A 19,781-nucleotide genomic window follows, 5' to 3' on the forward strand; every position below is an offset into this window, starting at 1 on the left:
TCATCTCGTCTACACCTGTACTCTGGGGTACTCTAAAATTTTTTGGCTCAAATTGCTTTTATAGACTATTATGTTTGGCATATGACCAAAAATGGATTTCTTTTTAAAAGTGACACTGATGCCAGGTAAGTTTTTATTATATTTAGAAAAAATGTAACTTGAAATAAAAGTCATTCAAAATGAATGATAAAAAAAAAAACCCTAAAACTCTTTAGTGGTAACATTTGAACTCACCACTCAAGCCAGTTTTAATATAGCCAAGATACTGGGAAGCAGAGCCTTAAGTTGTGCCCATCAAGGCAATGCGGGTGATTCTGCTAGCTGGATTCGCCTGTGTAATAACTGTGAGTACAAACAACTTGTCTAACAACCCAGGCAAAGCCCAAGCCAGACACTATACATAGGCAGTAACACCTCCACGAGCTAGAAAAAATGAAAAGGGACAATACACATCCAACTAGATTACCAGTTTATTATAAAAGGAGGTAATTCAGAAACAGCCAGATGTGAGATACCCAGGCTGGGATATGCCCAGAGCTTCCATGGCCCCTCAGGCGCACCGCTCGCCCAGCCCCTCTACACACTCACCAACCACAAAGCTCCAAAAATGGTTTTCTTCTCTCCCAAATTTCAGAAGACTTCCTTAGCTCCCCCAGTTATCTAGAACAATCTATTTCCTTCAGATCAGCCAACTGTCACTGCTCTCTCAAAATTTGCCAAATTATGGACAACCCCATAGAAACAAGGTGAGATGAGATAAACAGGTTCACCTCTCTGCCAACCATTTCTGTAATATAGTTAGCCATGGCCTTGGAGAATTCATAAAATTATCAAGTGAGGAAAAGGGAAAGGTCAGTACCAGATGGGCTGAGAAACTGTCATAATTTCCAAATTTGGAAATTATTTTCAAGTAAGAAAAATACATAAAAGCATTATCTGTTATTACGGGAAAAAATAGAAAAAGGGATGTTATACTTCATGTGATATGGACCCAGAAGTACAGAAGAGAGTACATGGTAGCAATTATTTCCTTATCTTACTAACATAAGAAAGTATGACTATAGAGTAATGAGACTGAGGTAGCAAGTTACACATGATAGTCATTCTGATTATCTAATGGTAACCAAATACGGCTAATATTGCTCTAAATTATGAAAGTGAATTAGTTATTTAAGGAATAGCTAGACAGCACATACTTAAATGAGCTCACAGCATGTTGAGAGAGACAGAAACATAGACATATAACCATACTGAAATGTAGTCAGTGTATTAACAGATGTACACTTAAGCTACTTTAACTGGTGATATATCCCAAGAGAACTTGAAGAAAACTCTGAAAATAATGTTTTACTAAAAGGAAAAAATATGCAATGAAGGCCTGTCCTTTTAAAGGGATGATAGTAGGTTACAATAGTTTTTTTTTTTCCATTTCGTTTTATAAGTAAAACATTACGGGTTAAATGAAGCTAATCTTTAACCTCTCACTTTATAATTCCATAAAGAAAACCATTGATTAAAAATATATTTCATCAAGATAAAAAGCTTTTGCACAGCAAAGGAAACAGTTCACAAAACCAAAAGACAACCGACAGAATGGGAGAAGATATTTGCAAATGACATATCAGATAAAGGGCTAGTATCCATAATCTTTAAAGAACCTACCAAACTCAACACCCAAAGAACAACTAATCCAATCAAGAAATGGGCAGAAGACAGGAAAAGACATTTCTGCAAAGAAGACATCCAAATGGCCAACAGACACATGAAAAAGTGCTCAACATCGCTCAGCATCAGGGAAATCCAAATCAAAACCTCAATGAGATACCACCTCACACCAGTCAGAATGGCTAAAATTATCAAGTCAGGAAACGACAGATGTTGGTAGGGATGCGGAGAAAGGGGAACCCTCCTACACTGTTGGTGGGAATGCAAGCTGGTGCAGCCACTCTGGAAAACAGTATGGAGGTTCCTCAAAAAGTTGAAAATAGAGCTACCATACGATCCAGCAATTGCACTACTGGGTATTTACCCCAAAGAAACAAATGTAGGGATCCGAAGGGGTATGTGCACCCCGATGTTAATAGCAGCAATGTCCACAATAGCCAAACTGTGGAAAGAGCCAAGATGTCCATCAACAGATGAATGTATATAGAAGATGTGGTATGTATATACAATGGGATATTATGCAGCCGTCAAAAGGAATGAAAACTTGCCATTTGCAACGATGTGGATGGAATTGGAGGGTATTATGCTAAACGAAATGAGTCAATCAGAGAAAGATAAGTATCATATCATCTCACTGATATGAGGATTTTGAGAAACAAGACAGAGGATCATAGGGGAAGAGAGGGAAAAATGAAACAAGATGAAACCAGAGAGGGAGACAAACCATAAAAGACACTTAATCTCAAGAAACAAACTGAGGGTTGCTGGAGTGGAGGGGGATGGGAAGGATGGGGTGGCTGGGTGATGGACATTGGGGAGGGTATGTGCTATGGTGAGCACTGTGAACTGTGTAAGAGTAATGAATCACAGACCTGTACCCCTGAAACAAATAATACATATGTTCATTAAAAATAAAAAAAAAATGTATTTCAGAATAACAACAACAAAAAACAAAGAGATAAACATGTTGGGTTGGATTCTTGCTTTTCTAGCATAAAATGCCCTTGATTATTATTGGTATGTATGCATTTCCTCAGGCTGTATGTTTAGAGACTTGGAATTCATGTGAACTGCAATGAAGAAAGAATATTCTAAACTAACAGACTCTTCTGTACACTATGCTTTATTTTAGTATTGGCGGGTTTTGATGTGTTTTGCCACAAAGGCACACACATATCAAAAAATAAAAATAGGTTTTAAAGCAAGAAAACAGTTCATAGAATTCAAGCAGTCATTTGAAATAAACTTGTCTTTGTGGAGAGATGTCATTAAGCCTCACGATACCTCTTTCTTCACTTAGGTTAACATGGATCTGCATCACTAACATGCTGCCTTCACTAAAACTTGAGAACTCTACAGATTTATGAACTCCTTAGAGATTATAAAGATTCTCTACCTTGTAGGGAGGGGTAGGAAACAATGCATTTTATGGTCTCACAATATGCTTGAAGAAAAGTAATATTATCTCAGATCACTTTACAGATGATGACTGTGCTCTTTAAGTATCCTGCCTCAAATGAGATTCCTCTTTCTCAATTCCCATAACTTTTACACACAATTTTCTGACACCTGGAGAAAATTTCTAATATCAAATTCAGATAGCCTATCCATCAACTGGTCAAAACTGCCACCTACTGGTCAGTCTTCAAATCTATTTTTCCCTTGACCCAAGCCTTGCTTTACCATGGTCAGATCCTTTCCTTCAAAATGGTAAAGGTCAGCTTGGCGGAGCAAGATGGCGGGGGAGTAGGAGACCTGGATTTCCTCTGGTCTCAGGAATTCAGCTGAATAGGGATCAAACCATTCTGAACACCTACGAACTCAACAGGAGTCCGAAGAAGAGAGTAGCAACAACTCTCTGAACAGAGAAGCGACCACTTTCTGGAAGGTAGGACGTGCAGAGAAGTGAATCCGAGGCGATATTCGGCAGGATAGACAGCGGGGGAGGGGCCTCCGTCGGCCGCTTCTGGCAAGTGATAGAGCCGCGGAGCACAAAATCGGAACTTTTCGAAGTCGGCTCCGCTGAGGGACGTCGCTCCAGTGGCCAAGCAGGGGGTGGAACCCTCGCGGGACAGTGTGGTCTCAGGACCCTCGGGGTCACAGAAAGCCCGGGGGTGCCTGAGTGCGGCAGAGTTCGCAGGTATCGGAGCAGGGAAGCCGGGAGCAGAGACGGAGCCGAGGTGCGGGCTCTCAGCTTGGGGTGGCCATAAACTATGATCCGTGGCCCAGTCGGGCCACTGCTCCTCCAGCAGGGACCCAACAAGCGGCAGAGCCGGGGAGACTCCCCTTCCTCCCCCGGGGAGGAGCGGCGCGGGAACGCACCGCAGGGATCTGCTGGGTTTGGAGACTCCACACGGGGTCGGGTGCCAGAGATAGAAACGCTCGGTCACAGGCCGGGTGAGCACGCAGCGCGGCCAGAGACCAGGGAGACGGGAGTGACTGCTTTTCTCTGGGGGCGCACTGAGGAGCGGGGCCCCGAGTTCTCGGCTCCTCTGAGTGGAGATTGGGAAGCCACCATTTTCACCCTGGTCCTCCAAAGCTGTACCAGAGCTTGCAGGGAACAAAAGCTCCTGAGAGCAAACCTGAGCAGCTTGCTTAGCCTGGACGGACAAGGGTGGGGCAATTCCGCCTCCGGCAAAGACATTTGGGAACCACAGCAACAGGCCCCTCCCCCAGAAGATCAGCACGAACAGCCAGCAAGCCAAGACCAAGTTTACTGATCAAGGAGAATGGGAGAACTCCAGTGCTAGGGGAATACTGCACATAGAATTCATGGCTTTTTTTTTACCATGATTCATTAGTTTTTCAAAGTTATTTTTTTAACTGTTTTTTTTTTTAATTTTTCTTTTTCCCTTTTTCAACCAACATCTTATCAATCCCTTTTTTTTAAAAAAATATTTTTTATTTTTCATTTTTAGAGTCATATTTTATCCCTTCGTAGTAGTTACCCTTATTTTTGGCATATAAGTTGTTCTCTCTTTAAAATTTTGAGATACAGTTTCTTCTAACAGATCAAAATATACCCTAAATCACTAGTGTATGGCTTTGTTCTAGTCTCCTGCCTGATCACATTCTCTCCCCTTTTTTTTTTAATTTTCATCTTTCTTTTTTCAAACAACTTCTTATAGTATCAATTCCTTTTATAAAATCTTTTATAATTTTCATCTTTATAGTCATCTTCCATCCCTTCAGTGTATCAACCCTTATTTTGTACATATATAAGTCTTTCTTCCTTTAAAATTTTAGGAGGCACTTTTTTCTAACAGACCAAAATACGCCCAAAATCTAGTGTGTGGCACTGATCTATGCACTAGCCTGATCATATTTGATCATATTCCGGTTTTTTTTGTATTATTCTGTTTTTGTTTTTATCTTTTTCTTTTTGTTTTTTTCTTTCTTTTCTCTTTCTTTTTTCTTTCTTTCCCTTTCTTTTCCCCTGGTTTCAGGTCTTTTCTGATTTGTATAGAGTATATTTGCTGGGGACGTTGTTAACCTGTTAGCATTTTGTTCTCTCATTCATCTATTCTCCTCTGGACAAAATGACAAGACGAAAAAAATCACCTCAGCAAAAAGAACAAGAGATAGTACCGTCAGCCAGGGTCCTACTCAATACGGACATTAGTATGATGTCGGACCTAGAGTTCAGAATCATGACTTTAAAGATACTAGCTGGTCTTGAAAAAAGCGTGGAAATTATTAGAGAAACCCTTTCTGGAGAAATAAAAGAACTAAAATCTAACCAAGTCAAAATCAAAAAGGCTATTAATGAGGTGCAATAAAAAATGGGGGCACTAACTGCTAGGATAAACGAGGCAGAAGAGAGAATCAGCAATATAGAAGACCAAATGATGGAAAATAAAGAGTCTGAGAAAAAGAGAGATAAACAACTACAGGATCACGAGGGCAGAATTCAAGAGATAAGTGATACTATAAGATGAAACAACATTAGAATAATTGGGATCCCAGAAGAAGAAGAAAGAGAGAGAGGGGCAGAAGGTATATTGGAGCAAAGAATAGCAGAGAACTTCCCTAATGTGAGGAAGGAAACAGGCATCAAAATCGAGGAGGCACAGAGAACCCCTCTCAAAATCAATAAAAATAGGTCAACACCCCAACATCTAATAGTAAAACTTACCAGTCTCAGAGACAAAGAGAAAATCCTGAAAGCAGCTCGGGAGAAGAGATATGTAACCTACAATGGTAGAAATATTAGATTGGCAACAGACCTATCCACAGAGACCTGGCAGGCCAGAAACGACTGGCAAGATATCTTCAGAGCACTAAACGAGAAAAATATGCAGCCAAGAATACTATATCCAGCTAGGCTGTCATTGAAAATAGAAGGAGAGATCAAAAGCTTCCAGGACAAACAAGAACTAAAGGAATTTGCAAACACGAAACCAGCCCTCCAAGAAATATTGAAAGGGGTCCTCTAAGCAAAGAGAGAGCCTAAAAGCAGCATAGATCAGAATGGAACACAGACAATATACAGTAACAGTCACCTTACAGGCAATACAATGGCACTAAATTCATACCTTTCAATAGTTAACCTGAATGTAAATGGGCTAAATGCCCCAATCAAAAGACACAGGCTATCGGATTGGATTAAAAAACAAGACCCATCGATATGCTGTCTGCAAGAGACTCATTTTAGACCCAAAGACACCCCCAGATTGAAAGTGAGGGGGTGGAAAACCATTTACCATGCTAATGGACACCAAAAGAAAGCTGGGGTGGCAATCCTTATATCAGACAAATTAGATTTTAAACCAAAGACTGTAATAAGAGATGAGGAAGGACCCTAAATCCTACTTAAAGGGTCTATCCAACAAGAAGATCTAACAATTGTAAATATCTATGCCCCTAACATGGGAGCAGCCAATTATATAAGGCAATTAGTAACAAAATGGTAAAGGTCAATTACTATAACCAGACATAAAGCAATTATCCTTTTAACAACATTCACCCTCTCTAGGGTGAACCAAAAATGCCAAATCGTACAAACCTGCCAATAAAATCATCCCTTTTCCCAGCATCTTTGTCCCAGGCGGTGATATCAATAATCCCACCTTTCTCTTCATAGAGATGAAAATCAAATTGTTCCCTCCACTGTGGATTCAAAGTTTTTGGCATAATCTGGAAAACAAAAAAAGTAATCGTTGTTGCATAAATATCAGTCTTTTAAAAAAATTTAACTCGAGGCATTAAATAAAAATTAAGGTGCTATCTAGAAAAGCATGTGTGAGATTTGAACAAAAGCTTCCAGAAATGATGGAAATGAGTCATTAGATGTCTAGCATCTTTAATGCATATCATCTGAAGGAACTCTTGAGGATATGTCCTGAAAACCAAAGGGCACCCCTTTGTCATCTTGAATAAGAGATGAGACGTATGAATTATACAGAAAAGGCAAATAGTCTACAAGTGAAATAGCTCACTCAGATACTAGCATTTATTTTACATAACCGGTTAATGCACAAAGACATAACTCACAGTCTGTCATCTCATAACAAAGGGAGATGTGGATTCCCAGGTTTTTTTTTCCCCCTTACTCCCCGCACACATGGGAATTCTGAGCTGAATACATGGAGAAACCCCAGACAATGAAGTTCTATGGGAGCAGGAGGAAACAGTAAGTAACTTTGGGGTGGTCAGGCAAACATTTATGTTAGAATTAGAGCATTGATGTTTCATCCCCATTTTATATCTGGAGAAACTGAGACCTAGAGTTGAAGTGACTGACGTTTTAGTATCTAGACTCTAACTCGGGTCTTTGATTAGAGCCTCAGGTCTCTTTCCCCAAAACAACATGCCAAAATATGTTTGTGAATTAATATGAGTGTGTGTGTATAATCTCTATATTGCAAATACAAAAAAGGTATCTTTCTCGAAGTGCAATTTTGTAACTTTAAGTATTCAGAAAAGACATCTGGTAGAATCAAGCAATAGAGTGACCCATATTGATGTGCTTTGAAATTTCATTCACCATTGGGTTAAACAACATTCATATTTGTTTCCCTATTCTTTCTTTTTGGCAGGAGGGCATGGAGCGGCCTTTTCTCTTTTGAATGTATAAGGGACAGATCTTCAGATGTAAAGACTTCGAAAGCAATGAAGTATGTTACGTGCAAAGGTAATACAAATGAATCACAATTTTTAAAGTTCATAATCTGAAATTAATCAGCAATATATCATGAAAGAAAGAGCAAAGAGAGACACGTGTCCATAGCTGAGTTTCATATTTCATACCTAAAGAGCAGAACTATAAAAATAAGTAATGTTTTAAGTCTACCAGAACATGGAAATGATGTTAATTGATAAAGGACAAGATAGAAGTAGTTATAGGTACCTATTTTTGGAATCAGTAGTTTCTTTAAAATATGTTATTAAGTCCATGGCAGAAAAAAAAGATGGCACTAGAGGATCCTATGATAATTCAAATCTCTCATTACTGGGTTCAGATGCAACTTCTATGGTATTTTGGGGAATGGTCTGTCTTCCTTATTTGTCCATCAAGAGCCTAATTTTTCAGTTTCCTTTTTAAGGGCAGTCTTCCCTACATGATTTCCTTCAGGTCAGAAGTGACCTGAAGGTGACCTGCCCCCTCCGTGTGGGCACTCAAGAAGGTAACCAATCAGCCTGTGAGCAGTTCTCACTGCCTACTAATGAATCAGCTCTGTGATATTTCTAACTACCTAGTTACTGATGAAAACTTCCTGTGCCAGAAGGAACCTAGGCAGGCTATTTATCAAAAGTTCTTGAAAATGATAATGTCAAAGTGAAGATATTCCCATCAAAGTAGAATGTGATTTTTAATACAAGACAGATATGAGGAGCTGTCCCAAGTGATGAATACTCGCTGTAGGAAGCTGACCATTTAAGAGGTTGTATTTGTTTTCATTGTGGTTTTTCGGTTTTTTAAAAGTTTTTATTTACTTGTTTAAGTAACCTCTACACCCAATGTGGGGCTCAAACTCATGACCCCAAGATTGAGAGTCACATGCTCTTCCAACTGAGCCAGACAGGCCCCCCAAAAAGGTTGTATTTGGATACAACACAGATAAGACATGTGCCACAAATAAACTATGACCACTATGACCTTTGCTAATTATTATTACTTCTATCAATAATATACTAAGATGGCTATTTAATATATTATTACTACTAATATAATTGTTATTATACAATATACTTATTACTGCTGCTAATCTTCTTTCTGCTACTACCATTTATTGAGTATTAATTGTGGATGAGACAGTATTCCAAGCCCTTGACATGCATAACATATATTTATTCAGTCTTCTCAATAACATTATTAGGTAGGCATTATCATTTTTTTTATATTTTTTTTAAAGAGTTATTTATTTGTCAGAGAGAGAGAGAGAGAGTACAAGCAGGGGGAATGGCAGGCAGAGGGAGAAGCAGGCTTCCCACTGAGCGGGGAGCCCGATTCAGGGCTCGATCCCAGGACTCTGAGATCATGACCTGAGCTGAAGGCAGACACTTAACAACTGAGCCACCCAGGCATCCCTAGGCATTATTTTAATTCTCATTTTTACAGATGGGGAAACTGGGGCATGGAGAGTCAGAGTAACCTGCCCCATGGCACACTGCTAGTATGGGCAGCAGGAATTTGGCCCTTTGTTTTCTTAAACAAATAAAGGAAAAATCTTGCAATCTGCATTGGTGTAAGTCAGCTGGGATAAAATGTTTCAGAGTAATGTACAAAGACTTTTGGTATCTTTACATGGTATATAAAATAATGCTATTTGTAGTGCTGATACCAGTACTAATTGTAATAATAATAGTAGCCAACACTGAGCATGTTATGCGCCAGTCATCAATTTAGGTTTGTTCCAGCTTTTTTTTTTTTTTTTTTTTTTTAAAGATACGTTCAACTCCTGTGTTATAGATGAAGAAGTTGAGACAGGAAAGTAGTTTACGCAAGGTCACACAGCACATTAAGTAAGAAATGCAACAGCACAGTTATTGGTCAGGTTTGCTGATCTGATGTTCGAAAGAAGTTCTGTTAAGCATTTAAAAAAGTATCTAGTGTTTTCATCTCCCAAAGCATGGCCATTAGCCAACCACTGCCTGCCAAACACCGACAGGAACACAAAAGAGATATGGTTACCTTGCTCTTATACTTCTGATGCCCAAGCCGGAACTTCACATAGGGGTCACTCAACCCATTTGAATCCATTGCCTTGAGGTCTCGTCCCTCAATCAACGTGATGCTGACTATTCCTCTCCAAAGCTGTGATTTTCTGTGTACGTCTGATAGACGTAAACTTTGGGTCTGAAACTTTTGGTAAAGGAAAGCAGAGTTAGCCTCTTGAGTTTTAAACCAAAATACCTCATTTGGCATTACCCTTTCTCCTGTTACGATTTTTTGAAAAGAAAAAAAAAATAGGTAGTTACAATTAAAAAAATAAACATAATTTACAGATTATTTATTAATTATAAAACCATCAATAAATGTGAAATTATCATCTCATGATAAATTTAAGGTTGCTGTTTAAAAGAGGCAAATGCTTAAAGTCTAGTTTTCTAACTCTTAAAATCACAAGATGTGGATACTTTAAGAATATCAGAGAATATATACCTACGTCAAATATGTCAAATATGCCAGTGCCAAAATATGTAAAAAATAAATATTATGAATACCAAAGGCCTCATCCACACTGTGATATTTGATTTTTAATTAGTTATGGTTTTTGAAATCTCTTTTTCATGTTACCAGTTGGTTTTAGTAGTGGGTTTTAGTTGTAAGATTAGTTACGAGTTCTGTGCAGTCAATTAAAAAACGTCTTAATTGCCACGTTAGGAGACAATGGAGTTTCAGTGCACTAGAGAAGGTACTGTAGAACAGAAAACGAAATCAATATGCTCATCTGAGGTGTCTCGCTTATGCTGAAACTTGCGTCACAAATTTTAAAAATTACATATGTGATTTACATTGGCGGGTATGTTTCTGAAATTACTTCTCATTCTAGTTCTTGAACATGTTCCTTCATGATTTTTATTATGCTCAATTCTAAGTCACAATATTCAAGCCAGTGAACAAAGTCACAATTTTTGAAAATTAGGAAGCCTACCAGAAATGGCTGTTTAATCTCTTTGAACTAAACAGCACATACAACAAATCAAAGTAGCTAAAATGTTAAAATCTTTTCAATTTGGATTCAGAACCAAGCAGTACTATATTGTCAAGCATGTTTTTTTCACTTACAGTCATTTCATGAAGAAATTCAACATGTCTCTCCACCTCAAAGTACCCCATTTCTAAATTATAGATTAACTCTGCTTTCAGCCCAATTCCTTCAACATTAACATTATAAAGTTAGAGCCTATTTTGTATAACTCCCTCTTTCACTTTGAGTTCCTGCTTTTTTTCCTTACCACACTAACGCCATAGCCATTTTTATCTATCATTATGAAAAGTAATGCATTTCAGGTTGCTTTTATTAGGAAAATGATAACTACATTCTTCAAAAGGCAGTACTTTTTATATTTGAACCTTTTAATGGAACTCTTTCTAAATCACATTATCTAGTTCCTTGCCTTGGTGATCCCCAAATTTTGAACAACATTGCCTGGGGGCTCTGCCTTATTAATAGCAACACAGGACTGCACCTACACACCCCATACCTCTGTGAGCTCCGAGAGCAGTGTTCAGATGTGTTCTGGGGTGCACTGGACTTTCACGGAGCACCTGTAACTTCCACGGGACTCCATGCCCCACTTCAGCTAGAGGCCCTCTGCTCTCATCTGTTTCACACATTGACTTTCTGCATTGGCTTTTGTTTGAACCAAGGATTTAACAGATTAAAAAGTTTATTGCACCAAGTGACCTTGAAGGGGTTCTAAGATTTCATGCTACTTATTAATATATAATGCAGCAATAGATAACAGTGTGTTTTTATTCATTTATTTTATCTATCTATCTATCTATCTATCTAACCACTTCTGCTGCTCTTGAGATTGCCTCTAAATACCGACTCTAGAAAAACAGATTCTAAACTTTGGGTCTGAACGTTTTGTTAAGGAATGTGAGTGGCAAAGAAGGAAAGAAGAAAAATGAATTTTTGATAAGTAAGAAGAAATAATTATCTTAGCAAAGGCCAAGGAGTTAATAACAACCCATTTACATAGAGCTGTAGAATTTCAAAGTGCATGTGTGTGCATTATATCACTTGATTCCCACTAAAACCCTCTGAAGTAGGAAGACAAGGCCTGCTATTTCCATTTTAATGATGAGGAATTTGAGGCTTAGTGTGGTTTGGGCTAATAGATGTTGGATGTTTGACTAGAATCCAGTATTTCTGACCTTTATTCCTGAGCTTCTCCCAATATTGGTCTTTGGGGTAGAGACTCTCTCCTAGGTTTAAAAGTAATCATGATTTAAGTATAATGTTCCTAATGTTCGTATAATGTTCCAGGGAGGTGAGCTGTTATATTTGAAATGACATCCCAGTCTAGATTTTCCTGCACGGTAATATGTGAAATCACCTTCTACTTTTCTCTTGTAGGAGCACATGCATTCATACTTACAAGACTTCAGCTTGTTGACGGACATACTTAGTAACACTTTCTAGGCACTCTAGAAATAGAAGTCTCACAGGGCACTTAGTCACATTATATGTGGGTACAATCTAGGCTACGTGGTACCTTCAATTAGCAATGCTAAGTTAGCTTCTCGAATGGTACTAAGTCTGAAACCCTTCCTAGCTTGCCCCTCCTTTCGTTTCTCACATGAGAACAGGAACTTTACTTACAGGGTGGGAAGCAGAAAGAATGCTTTCCATGGGATCCTTTATGCTTTCATAGAAATAAAAGGAACTTCATGGAGGCTTTACCTAGTGCCATTCATTACAAAATTCTTTTCTATAACCTGGAAGAACGTTCCTAAAACGAGTTGGAAAGCCAAGGGAGAGGAAGAGGGATATTGCTTCATACAAACAGGGTTAATGAATGTGGGAATTAAGGTGAACTGCATAAAAGTTTAAAAGGAAAAAGGAGAGGGGGTCCCAAAGGCATACTAACCAGATACCATTTTAAAAGGAATTTTTCCATCTTCAATATTTTTATTTGTTAAAAATGGTACTTTTCTAAAAAGAGGCTCCATAAGGGGTACCTGGGTGGCTCAGTCAGTTAAATGTCTGCCTTCAGCTCAGGTCATGATCCCACTGTCCTGGGAACCAGCCTCATGTTGGGCTCCCTGCTCAGCAGGAAGCCTGCTTCTCCCTCTGCCTCTGCCCCACCTTCAACTTGTGCTCTCTCTCTCAAATAAATAAATTAAAAAAAATCTTTTTTAAAAAAAGAAGCTCCATAATTCTTTTGTGATTTGATTAATGCATAGTCATGAAATAGATATTTAGTCTACGTATAAAGAATAGGAACTTGAAATAAAACTATAAGGTAAAGGGGGAAGATAGAAAGTTATACCACCAGGACTAGAAGAGACAATGACTTAACATAAGGACTCACTTGCATCTTTCTAGCAATTTCTGACTGTAACTTGGGCATGTAGCTTCTTCTCTGGGCCTCAGTTTTCTTCTCTCCCTCCTTTTTTTTGCCTTTTTAAAGATTTTATTCCTTCATTTGTCAGAGAGAGAGAGAGAGAGAGACCACAGCAGGGAGAGCAGCAGGCAGAGGGAGAGGCTCCCCGCTGAGCAAGGAGCCCATGACCCTGGGATCATGACCTGAGCGGAAGGCAGATGTTTAACCAACTGAGACACTCAGGCATCCTGGGCCTGAGTTTTCTTACCTATGGTTCTCCAAACTGTACTCCAGAGCTCCAAGTGTACTAACAGCACTATTCTGTGTGTGTGTGGGGGGGGGGTGGTAAAAGGGGGTTAAGGGTGTCTGTGGGTAGGGGGGCCTGAATAGAAAACAGTATATCCCATAAACAGAAAAGATTTAACCTGCTTAAGATAGTCATTTGTCACTTTTATTAATTTCTTAAATCAAAGTTTCGGGGAGCTTGTTGAAGGGATGTGACAAATGGAATTCCACAACTACAAAAAAAATGAAACTTTGAAAACCACTAGCGTTAATGCTCTTCCAGATACTTGCTGAGTCACTTGCTGCTCTATTTAAAGTTTCCTCCCTCTGTATAGCAAAGTTCTCAAAGTGTGGGCCACAGACCAATGGCATCAGTGTCACCGGGGAGCTGGCTAGAAATACAAATTTTTTAGCCACGCTCCAGACCAACAGAATCAGAAGCTCTGGTTTACTCAGCCCTCACTCAAGGTCATTCTGATGCATGCTCAAGGGTGCGAATCCCTGCTTTAAAAGTTCTAAGGGTCATAGGCACTGGCCTTCTCCTATGTTCTAATCACTATTATTAATTACTATAACTGTGAACATTATCCATTCTCTTGCATGGATACCATATATGCTAATTAAAGTCTTTCAGTCCTGATTCTAAATTTACTGATTAGGATAGCAGGTTGATCTGGATATTTGGAGAATTTAAAAGAGAGAAGCAGGAGCCTACTGCAAAGTTGTGTTACATTCATTTATTATTTCCTTCCTTTAGCAGTTTTTTTTTTTCTCATAGGATGTACTTAAATAACATATTAATTGAAGTATTGATAGTCAATCAAAAATTGCTTATTGAGCACCTAAACGGAAGGAGTGTTAGATCCAAGATATCCCTCAATAAAATTGACATATTAGAGCTGGGATTTAGTTATCTGAGATGTTTTCAATTATGTCCTTGTTGAAACAGAATTCTGTTTGCGGAAAGAAATAGGAAGGAAGAAGAAAAAGGAAAAACAATCTGGCTTCGAAGCGAAGAACTGACACTGCAAAAGGAAGAAATAACCTTTGAAATTTTAAAGGAGTAATTCCCAAATTTTAGCAGGCAGTTTGTTGAGATCAATGGGCCTGACCATCCTGGATGTGATTCGGTTCTCGTGCAGCAGAGCTACTCACGTATTTCCAGCGTGTGCCCCACGTGATCCTCACGCACACTGAAGTTTGAGATCATTCTCGTAAGGAACATTCATCCAAGTTCAGACTTAATCAAGACTATCAAAACACTAGATATCAATACCAATTTGAAATTCTGAGGCAATTAGACATTGACCTGTATCGTTAGTAAGATTTTAGAATGGGTGAGTTGGCATCTTAAGGATATATTAGTTTATGCATATTATTACTTGAAAAGGAATTTAAGATTCAATTCCTCTTCAAATGCATAAAAAAAGTTAGAATAGGGAATATGTTTTCAGAACAGTAAATTAGGCATGAGAATTCACAGCCCATGCAAGCTCAGAAGGAATAAACAAACTGAACGATCGAACTTACTTGTGCATTTTGGTCATAATTACTCTGAAGCTCTGCTCTGCAGAAGCCCAGGACAGGAAGAGCAGGCCTGCCGCACGTCTGGATGGAGATGAACGATCAGAACTGTACAGGAAAGCTTTGGGGGCACTATTGACACCTCATTTCAATCAGTGTTTAGCATTACTTTTCAGAAACACATTATTTGAAAAAAAAAAAGTATCGGCTCCCCAAGTCACTGTCAGAAAATGTCTTCTAGCACAATGAAGATAAGTGCCAGTGCAATAATATCATTTCCGGCCACCATTTTCTTTAGTGGCATAATACCACAGTGGTCAAAAAGAACAAAGAAGGACAGAGATTAAACAGTGATGGACCCCTGCTGGAGTGTTTCAGGTTTTCATTCATAAGCATGGTAGCGAAAAGAAACGTAGGAAGAGAAATCATGCAAAGAATCATTTCCCCAAGACTCTGCTTCAGAATATTTAGGATACTGTTTCCAATGTCAAAAAAGTGGTAAGGCCCCAGAAGAATACATATTACATGGATAGGCAACAACTATGATCACCTTAACTGCATCCCACATGCGAATCTTTTGTAATGATTAAAGAGATATCTCTAAAGAACAGAGAAATTTTGCCCCATGTGATCTGTCCCATTTTCTCTTTGTTGCCCTTGTGCCTAAGAAAGCAACAAAAAAGTTCCTTTGTTGCTAAGACCAAGAGCAGCAAGAGATGGATTCAGAAAGATGCAGCTGAACAAGAAATACTGGAAGGAAATTATCATGATAAGCCAAGAGTTTGTATCAAATGACTAGAGCATCTAGACAGTTTCCAAACAATAAAATTATCATGAGATGAGAACATCAACAGGGAGGGTTAGATTCAGCCAATCTGAAAGACAGGTTAGATCATACACTAAGAAATAAGCATGTATTGAGCCACTTTTAAGTGCTAGGGTTTTCATACTCCAGTGTTTTTCATAACAGGCATTTTTAAGGTAAAGAAACTGAGGCACAGGGATGATAAATACCCTACTCAAAGCCAAATGGTTAGTGACTGGCAAGGCTGAGATTTGAATCTGTGGTTGCTGATACCTAATTGATCATTTTACCCAGTATATCTCATGTTTAGAACAAAGCCTAAGAAGTTCATAATACAAAAACAAAAAGGGAAATAATGTGTACAGGATTTCTTGAAATACTTTGACTCCTATTTAGATAAAATATATCCACGGGTATCAGTTATTGAGGAAGTCTAATCAGGGGCTTAGAGAAAGCAAAAGTAGGCAGGTGGTAATAACTCTAGCATATATTGTTCAGTAAAGCATAGGAGAGTTAAGTGTGCTCCATCATGAATTATCGTCTAGCATCTATTAATAAGGTGGTGAAGTTATAGAATTTCATAAGTAAATTGAGAACACATCTATATTTCAATTCTGGTTATTAAAGCTTATTAATTCAATTCCTTGAAAAACCGGATCACTAATAGAAGGAGGTATCCTATTATTCTAGATCTTGATTAAAAAACAGATCAAAACCAAACCAATCTATCTAGATTTACCATGTGGCTAAAAACCACTCAGTCATATTAATCTTCTCCCTGATATGTGCAAATAATCCTTGGCTTTTGTTATCTTGGATTTTATTACCTGTATACAACCTAATCCCTCCAAATGAGACCCAGACCCTGTGAAACTGGAGTGAAAGACATCAGTGTGTCTTTACAATAGCTGTGTGTGGAGTCAGCTCACCTCTATTTTCAGCACAGAGGTGCACATGCTTTTATTTAATCAAATGATCCACGAGACACGACAAAGAAGGGATAATGACAGCCTAGAATGGCTGTTTTGTGCTGCAAAGCCTGGAGCATGGAGCAATTATTAGCTCAATCCCAGGCACAGGCATGGTCTATCTTTCCCTTTGCCTGCCGGGTTTATTCTAGTGAATTGCTCCTTGGTGATGAAGTCCAACAAGTAGATTTGTTCTACAGTCCATCCAGCCTCTCAAAGCAGTATTGCCTTTACAGAAAACCTTCCCAGGGCTTTGTCCAGCCTACTTTAAAGTGCCTCATGTAATAATAAGGCTTCGATCCCTTTTTTCTTAGAAGATGATTCGCAGCACTATAATCTTTAGAGAAACTCTCCTGGTTTTTATCCTTAAACTTTCTTTCTTATTTCTGTTGCTTCTTGAAACAACTTAAGGTGTCAAGAAGCTATTTATGTTTACTTCAGATGCTTTATCTAAACTTAACTGTGGCCAAACAAAAGTTCTTAAGCTTTTATGATGTTTGATCAAGTTATATACTGATAGAAAATCATCATATATGTTGTAATCTTATTGGTTTGCTCAAGTAATGTATTGGTTTCCACCAATGATGTAAAGAAATAATGAGTCCTGGGTTTGACTTACATTTTTTCTTTTGAGACTTTTAATTAAATGTTACAAATACATTGTTTTCTGAGGGTCTTACTTTCCTACCTAAAGGTATAAATAATACCTCCACTTTTCTTGGGTGTATGTCATACACGGTTGAGTTGTTCAGAACATAAGCACTTCAGCACAGGATAACATTCTTGTTTGATAGAACCAATACTTCTCCTTGCTCTGCAGCATCTTCCTTCAACCACACTTTGATTTGACCCTACCCTAAGATGGTGCTTTGACATAATTCCGAACCATTCTGTATTCTGTGCACTCTCTGAGGCCCATTTCATATTATGATCCATCTCTCCATTTCTATATGTGGTATCTTGGTATAGCCTAGCCTTCTCCATTTAAACAATCTTTTCTCTTTAATTCACTATAGTGTTCTCATAACATGGTTTGTTTAATTAACTCTCAGTCTTGAAAATCTAAATGTCTGGTCAATGGAGTTTTGTTATTCTTAATGGGAAGTTAAAAATCTTCAATGAAATTCTGACTTAGGGTAATTCAAGTGGCTTCACATAATGTTTGTTGGCTTCATGAGAAACATGGTTAATTGCCATACCCCCTGCTTAATGTTTTGTGTCCTAAGCTATCATGTTTTGATGAATTATAAATGTCATATCTTTGGAAAATTAGAATATCTCTGTATCACTTCATTTTTTCTATTATTTTGCTCTCAAGAAAAGTAAGATCTACCAAGTAGCCTTGACATTTATTAAGCAAGTTCTCACCAGGATTCAGTTTCACATGGTGTAATTCAGTTGCTGTCTCCAGGACACATGTATTGATCCTTATAAATAAGCTGATAAAAACCACAAAGCACACATATGCTCCTTATGTAAGATTTTATCTGAACTATTTAGGTTTTCTGCATATCTAAAAATGTCTACAAAAACCTTCCTTCATCCACATCTTCTCTAAAAGTTTAATCACAGTATAAATATTACCTGGGCAAAGAGCAATGAGGTCAGTTATGAGAGGACCTTTGAATGTGAATATGAAGTATCATACTCATCCAAAGTAGACTGGATCATGGATTTTCAGATTCTGTAAGATGGGACCTCAAACATAGCAACACCACAGCCCTTAAACACATCCATCTATCAGTGGGTTAAGGAGCTGTGGGGGAGAAGTGTTACATAATGCAAGAAGAATCTGAAAGGGGGTCAGTGAAGACAAACTAAGGGAAGGACTCTATTTCTACATCACATCTATATTCATCATTGACCTGAAAAGGAACTCAGTTGCTTTAAACAATTATATTTATGATATTCATAGAAAGAAAAATATTGTTCCTGATCTGTCATCCCATTTTTAGGTACATAAGGTCAATGGCATCACTTCTCTGGGCCTTAGTTTCCTCGGTGATAAAATAAATGAGCCCTAAAGGTTCTGCCTTTATGACTCACTTTGTTAGTTACTCAACAAATGCTCAGAAGACTCAACAGATGCTTAGACCACTGTACCTCAAATACAAAAAAGTTATATTTTAAATTTGTGTATTTCTTATTTTAAAATTAGTGCAAGAGATTGAGAAAGGTTAGTAAAGAATATTTAAGGATTAAAAAAAAGAATATTTAAAGATGAACACAACCAAATGGAAAGTCCTGGTACATGGAATACTAATTTGGAAGTAGCAAAGTGGAAAGGTGTTGAAAGAATCATTGGAAGGGAAACCCTTAAAATTTATTACTTATGCAATTGATCCTGGTAGCAAGGCTTCATTCATATGATCAGTTTGCACGTTGGCTGCATATAGAACAGATTCAACACAGAATACTCCTGAATTCTGCTCTCTTGGCAAAGAAGTATACTGTATGAATTTACCATACTTGTGGGTCTCAAGAAAAGAGAGACTAAATTTTTGCCAAAAGTCAAACTCCACTTAAGATAATGTGACAGTTCAAGAGCAGTCGCTCTGTGTTTTCATGGATAATGCATGAACATATCAAAGAAATTATTGTTATTTTAGCAAAGACACAGAATAACATCAGTGAAGGCAGCCATCAGTAGACTGAAAGGAAATGAAGATTCTATAATAATTAAAATAAGCTCTCGTCAATGAAAGGCTGCCAAAAAAAAAAAAAAAAAGTGTGCATGGAGGGAACATAGCCATGATGAAAAGAGGTGGTTTATACTGGCTCAGTACATGACTTAATCTAGTGCCGGGCGGTCTGCTTAAAAGACACTAAAACAAATCTTAACGTTCTAAAGAGGAAAGGTAGTTTTCAGTCATGAGCAGTTTTAGAGCCAAGGAAAGAAAATGGCAAGGCCTGATGAGTATAGCATTTTCTCTGCAGTATCTATTGCTAGGTAATCATGTACCAAATGTGAATTTTCAAAGAAAGAAGGAAACTCTCAGCAAACTAGTAAGTGCATTTGTAATAAATCGTGC

At 38.1% G+C, this 19,781-nt stretch overlaps 1 protein-coding gene across 20 annotated transcripts in view; it reads right to left on the reverse strand.

Moving 5' to 3' along the window:
- The window catches only part of MCTP1 (multiple C2 and transmembrane domain containing 1), a 504,318-nt gene that overhangs the window by 194,089 nt on the left and 290,448 nt on the right, over positions 1-19,781 (reverse strand). For 11 of the 20 annotated variants that reach the window (XM_073888246.1, XM_073888239.1, XM_073888215.1 and 8 more), the window contains 3 exons: positions 14,983-15,060; positions 9,800-9,970; positions 6,671-6,801 (listed from right to left, as the gene is read on the reverse strand). In XM_073888246.1, the coding sequence (XP_073744347.1) occupies positions 6,671-6,801; positions 9,800-9,970; positions 14,983-15,060 (380 nt within the window). The remainder of the gene's footprint in view (positions 1-6,670; positions 6,802-9,799; positions 9,971-14,982; positions 15,061-19,781) is intronic. The other 9 variants (XM_073888242.1, XM_073888201.1, XM_073888245.1 and 6 more) reach the window with 1 other exon arrangement.

Source organism: Callorhinus ursinus, unplaced genomic scaffold (assembly GCF_003265705.2).
Source record: "Callorhinus ursinus isolate GAN/ISIS: 27379988/994484 unplaced genomic scaffold, GSC_fseal_2.0 scaffold3, whole genome shotgun sequence".
Taxonomy (NCBI): Eukaryota; Metazoa; Chordata; class Mammalia; order Carnivora; family Otariidae; genus Callorhinus; species Callorhinus ursinus.